General features: G+C 40.6%; 2 protein-coding genes across 2 annotated transcripts; one reads left to right on the top strand and one right to left on the bottom strand.

The window, feature by feature from the left end:
* Window positions 1-2,402: 2,402 nt before the first annotated feature.
* LOC110919285 (extensin-like) lies at window positions 2,403-3,083 on the top strand. The gene has a single exon (XM_022163556.1). It carries the CDS (start codon window positions 2,403-2,405, stop codon window positions 3,081-3,083), a length of 681 nt encoding a protein of 226 aa, XP_022019248.1.
* A 286-nt stretch (window positions 3,084-3,369) lies between these two features.
* On the bottom strand, window positions 3,370-5,350 carry LOC110917720 (F-box protein At1g47056). Its single transcript, XM_022162180.1, has one exon. It carries the CDS (start codon window positions 5,125-5,127, stop codon window positions 3,505-3,507), a length of 1,623 nt encoding a protein of 540 aa, XP_022017872.1. The 5' UTR covers window positions 5,128-5,350; the 3' UTR covers window positions 3,370-3,504.
* Window positions 5,351-5,740: the final 390 nt, after the last annotated feature.

Below are 5,740 nucleotides of genomic sequence, written 5' to 3'. Positions count from 1 at the left end.
ACTTTGTAGCCACAATCTTGTGAGTCGCGTTTGCCATTCTCTTGAATTGACCAACCATGATACCAAAATGTCATGAACTTATCTCAACATGCTCACATGAGATATTTTGTATTTGCTAAGTCAGCCTAACTCCAATCTTTGGAATGAATAAAACTACTAATAAAAAATTTTAATGAAACAAGAACACTTTACTTTGGTAGAACTATATAGTGAGAGCTTTAACACTTGTTTTCAAGGTGTTTTGTATTTGATAAGACCACCTCTATTTATACTAGTCTCTCTAGAAAAAAAGATGTGTGAGATCTATTTGTATCGAGGATCTGAACAAGAAGTCTAGAACGTCTATATTTCCTTCAAGGTCTTGGGCCTTTAAATATAGTGAAGTTCTGCCCATGACTTTATAATCTAGTGGCATCTTAGTGGTAGGATAAGACTTTGAGACCAATAAGTCATGGGTTCGATTCCAGGCCACAAGGGGGTTTTCCCATATTTATTGGGTTTCCTCCTGAATTGGTGTATAGACATTATGCCTAGTGGAGATGGATATGATCGGGTGGTTCCGCTGGTGGCACGATGATACTCCAGTGGTCCGTCAGTAATCCAAATTTGCCGCTAAAAAAAACATATATATATAGTGAAGTTCTTACAGAATTTAAGAATCTTTATCAAAGATTTTGACCGAGTTTTTATATCATATACTAGGTTTTATTTTTTTTTATTTATTTATTTTTTTTTTTTTTTTTGAACGGCAAAGGATTCTATGATTTATAGAAAAAACGGGCCAGGAAGGCTGTAAAACCCAACAAACAAAACAGAAAAACAGAAAACAACGGAACACAACTAAACTATAACATCGCTAACATTGAAATCACACCATCTCTCCCAATTTATGTCCTTAAATTTCGACCTTTCCTTAAGCCAAAGAAACGAGTTTGCCTTGATATCCTCTACCGTTCGAATAATAGAAACATTTGTACCTTGAAATACTTTTTCATTGTGTGCTTTCCAATTGTGCCACATAGTAACCATGCACATCATACCAATTACTTTCTTCCAGCTCTTTGACCCAATGTAATTGTCTGCTATTTTTAGGGCCTCTTCACAATTATTAAAATCAATGTTTGCACGCAATTTTAACCAAACCAAAATGGTCCACCAAATTCCTTTTGCAATCGGACAGTTTATCATTAAATGCTTCACATCTTCATGTTGTTCTCCACATCTAGCACATTCCATATCATCTATAGGCACCCCCCTCTTTCCCAGCTCAACCTTGCATGCTATTTTATTCCTTGTTGCACGCCAACAAAAATAATTAATCTTTTGGGGCACCCAACGATTCCAACAGCCCCACTGGTCCTCCTCCGCTTCATTCGACGTCTTCATAATTTGATCCCGCACATTTGCCACTACATACCTACCACTCAACCTTGCATATATATACTAGGTAATATGTGAGAGCAAATACAAAGGCTTTTTCCTAATACGAGTGTTTATAATATAAAATCTAAGGATGTTTGGTTCGTAAGAATTCAGATAAATTGGAATCTATTCATTCCTAATCTATTTGATTCATATAAGTCGTTCAAATTGGTATCTGAATACAACTTTTATCATATTTGGCTAATTAGATTACATTTCTCAAATTCCTTTGAATACACAAAAATAAAACATACACAAAAATCTCTTTGCACTCTCTTGTTTATCGTAAAATATGAAGTATTTATAATTTCCCGAGTTAAATCCCATTTTAGTCTATGTGATTTGTGCCACTTTGTCAGTTTAGTTCAAATGTTTCATTTTTCACTTGTGGGTCCAAAAAGGTTTCAATCTTGCCATTTTAGTCCACTGGGTTAACTTCATCCATTTTTTCTGTTAACGAGAAGGGCAATTCAATCATTTTATATGTAATTCTGTTAACTAGAGGCAATTCGGCCTTATAAAATCACCAAATTGCCCTTCTCGTTAACAGAAATAATGGATGAAGTTAACACAGTAAACTAAAATAGCAACGGTGAAACCTTTTTGGACTCATAGGCAAAAAATAAAACTTTTGAATTAAACCGACAAAATGACCCAAACCACAAAGACTTAAATGTCATTTAACTCTAATTTCCCATTCATGGATAGATGGCATGAAGTTGTCTTGGTGTACATCTCTATTTGCCTTTTGATAAAACCATAACCATTTTCAACTTACAATAATGTACGGTTTGAGGATAATCATACCCACATCACATGTCAACATGCTATAAAAGTCAAACGTTAGAACAAGTCAAATCGAGAATAAAACACCCAACTTGATTCTTTTTAATCAGTTTTTGATTATTGATATTTAGATCAGAAACACCCTATTTATATCTCGAATTCTAGCTCAAACACCTCACAAATCAACTCCAACCATGGTTGGTGCACCAGTGTCCTCCGCCAACGCCTTGGATGCTAAATACGCTCCACCTGCGGCAGCATACGCCACTCCTGGTGCTGCACTTTCAACCGTCCCGCCGTACAATCCTTCAGCACCACCAGCAGTCCCCCCTTACTCCGCCATGCCACAGCCAACCGTCATCCCCTACGCCGCCATGCCACAACAAGCAGCCGCCGCCCCTTACCCTGCCGTTCCACCACCAGGTCCTCCAGCCGCCTACCCATGTGCACCAGCCGCAACCTACACAAATGCACCATCTATCCATCCTACAGCTCCTCCTGGTCTACCCACATCTTCTCCTTTCCCATCATACCCTCCTAATTCAAATCCAATGGCATCAATTTTACCATCTTACCCTCCAAATCCTGCATACCCTCCTACCGGATCAAGCCCTTTTCCAGGATTAAACACATACCCTCCAACTTCTGGTAACTCAACTTATCCTGCCAATCCATCTCCCTTTCAAACTTTGATTCCTTCCACTGCATCATATCCGCCATCAACCGCCACATATCCACCACAAACAACATACCCACCATCAGCCTCCACGTACCCGCCACAACCACAAGGTTATCCACCCCAACAAACATCAGGACCAGCAGGGGTGTACCCACCACCCCCGTCCGTTGGAGTGTATCCGCCACCCCCGTATTAAAAAGCTCTCATTTCTGTTACTTGTATCATTGAACTGAATAATCTGCTCAACTTGAGGATAAACATCTGATTCACCGTTCATTTTATTAGTATGTTATTCTCGATCGATTGATTGATCTAATTGCAAACCATGTATCGAGTTTTTGTTCTTTGTTTCCTCACATCATATTTACGCAAAGCTCGTTCAGCAAACTAAGTGACGTTTTTATGATATTATTTTCAAATTTGGATGCTTTTTTGAAATTAAACAGATCAACTTATCATAACATCATAATATATGAAAACAGTAAGAAAAATCAAACCTCATAAATAAATAAATAGATGCCATCATTGGAGGCGAATTTAGAATGCATTAATAGCATACGAGGCTGAGTACAAGTACACAAGACAACAAACCAGCAAATCTTTTTATCTCACTGACACTAGGCACCACCACCGAAGCTTGACCACTTCCTGAACGCGCAGGACACTAGATTTCTCGCAGAAACAAGGCCTAATCTAGCCTTGAACGATGTTGATCTACTGGTACTGCTAGAAACAGCATTACTAGCCTCTTCAATCTGGCTAGGAGCAGCAGGATCTTCATCTTGAACACCATCGCTAACCGCATCCTGACTCTCAACTTCTACAGTGTCCAAACTAACCGCCAACGATTCCCTACTAGCTCTCAACCAACTAGCACCATCACTCGTCACTCCACGACACTTCTTCACCTTAACTTTCACCAAATTTGGGCACCCGCCTGCAAGCGCTTCCAATCCATGATCAGATATAGGGCAACTCTTAATACACAGCTTCTTTAACGCTGCACATTTCTCAGCAATGCAGGAAATCTCAGCATCCCCAACTGTTTCACTCCCACATAGCGCCAACCGCTCTAGCTTCTGACAATTCGTAGCTAACATCTCTAAACTAACACGCGTACAATTAACGCCAATAAGGACGAGCTCCTGAAGATTAGGGCAGAATTTCGACACACCAATCAACCCTTCGTCATTTATCCTATTCGTTTTCCATCCATCAACATGAAGCTTCCTCAACAGCTTACAATTCTCAGCAACAGAAATCAACCCTAAATTCGAACAATCCGGTGTTTTCATAACATGCAGAATTTCCAAATTCCGACAATTCGAAAGTGCTGCAAGACCAGAATCACTCAACTGCAGCCTTTCCAAATGAACCTCAACTAATCCTTCCACACGATCAGTAACCAGCCCCATAACTCTATCCCAATCACCAGAACACCTAAACAGCTTTAACGTTTTCAAATTCTTCGAACCGATTATCAACGGTCCAAAACACTGTGCGTTGTACAAATCCTTCAAACAAATAAACTTAAGAGACAATGCAGCTGCACCAGGTCCAACAACCTCAGCTGTGGCTACCTCACCGTCACTAATGCCGCGTAACCGCTTCACCGACAACTCCTCAAGCAACAAACAGTTATCCACAACAGCATTCATTCCTTTAGCACCAAAACTACACGATCCACACGATAACCTCTTCAAACTCTTACAATTCTTAGAAAACCTAGCTAAACCTAGATCCGTTAACTGTCGGCAACAGCGGAGCTTAAGACGCGTAAGATTTTTACAATATTCAGAGATTAAAACAAGTGCATCGTCACCTATACTTACAGATCTACGGTCACATTTAAGAGAGAGTTTCGTTACCGAATCGAATCGAGCAAATAACGACGGTACGGCGGTTACGAGCTCCGATTGCGCGTGAAGCGAGAGACGGTGGCGCGTCTGTCCTTCGATCTCGAACCACCGGCGGCACACGAGCGAGCAGTTTTTCCGGTCACCGGAACTGAGGAGCTGAAAAACACATGCTAGACATGAATCTGGAAGAATCAAGATATTATTATTATCGTAAACATATTGTTCGTATTCTTCATCTTCTTCAACTGATTTTTCCGGTGAATTTGAACGGAATTGATTCGGATCTGTAACCGTCATTGATCTGTTATTAACGGTGTGATTAACGGCGTTATCACGGCGGCGGTTTGTGTTTCTGTTGTGGATTGAGTGTGAGTGGCCCATACACGGCGGACACGGTGATTATGACGGAGTAACTGCCACCGTCGGCGGTGGCGAATTGAAATGATTTTGGTTTTTATTGGATACGATGCGGTTCGGATTTGAAAATGGGATTTAAACACGGATTTAAGATGAGATTGAATTTGGACGGTGGAGATTTAGTGAGAGATTGATCGTGTGGTAAGTATTGAGTGTCCGTGGGTCAGCAGGATAAAGTGCACGCACTGGACCGTTTTATGCTTTATTAGTTTATTGCCATGTTGATGGAAAACACTTTGTTTTTTAATTGGAAAATTTGTGTAAAAGTTTATGTGGTATTGGGTGTGGAGGAGGGTAGTCTTTTGAAAATAATATGTCATGTAGGCGTTTACGTCAGTAGATGCGGAAGATGAGCCTAATGGAATAGGCCTAGGGTGTGGAGATGAACCCCTTTATATATACATATGTATGTATATGTGTGTGTGACAAAAAGAGAAAGGGTCGTCAAAGGCGTCGAAGGGAGAACGTGAGAGACGGGGACGAGGCAGGTGGGCGATGTGGACTGGCTAGGACGGGGCTTGATGAAACAATGGTTAACCGGGCAGGGTTAACACACTGGTCTCGTCAAGAAGGGTTA

Source organism: Helianthus annuus, chromosome 16 (genome assembly GCF_002127325.2).
Source record: "Helianthus annuus cultivar XRQ/B chromosome 16, HanXRQr2.0-SUNRISE, whole genome shotgun sequence".
NCBI lineage: Eukaryota > Viridiplantae > Streptophyta > Magnoliopsida > Asterales > Asteraceae > Helianthus > Helianthus annuus.
This window is presented reverse-complemented; position numbering and strand designations above follow the sequence as displayed.

Coding starts and splice junctions, on each gene's coding strand:
- LOC110919285 (XM_022163556.1), top strand. CDS start 2,403: ATGGTTGGTGCACCAGTGTCCTCCGCCAACGCCTTGGATGCTAAATAC.
- LOC110917720 (XM_022162180.1), bottom strand. CDS start 5,127: ATGGGCCACTCACACTCAATCCACAACAGAAACACAAACCGCCGCCGT.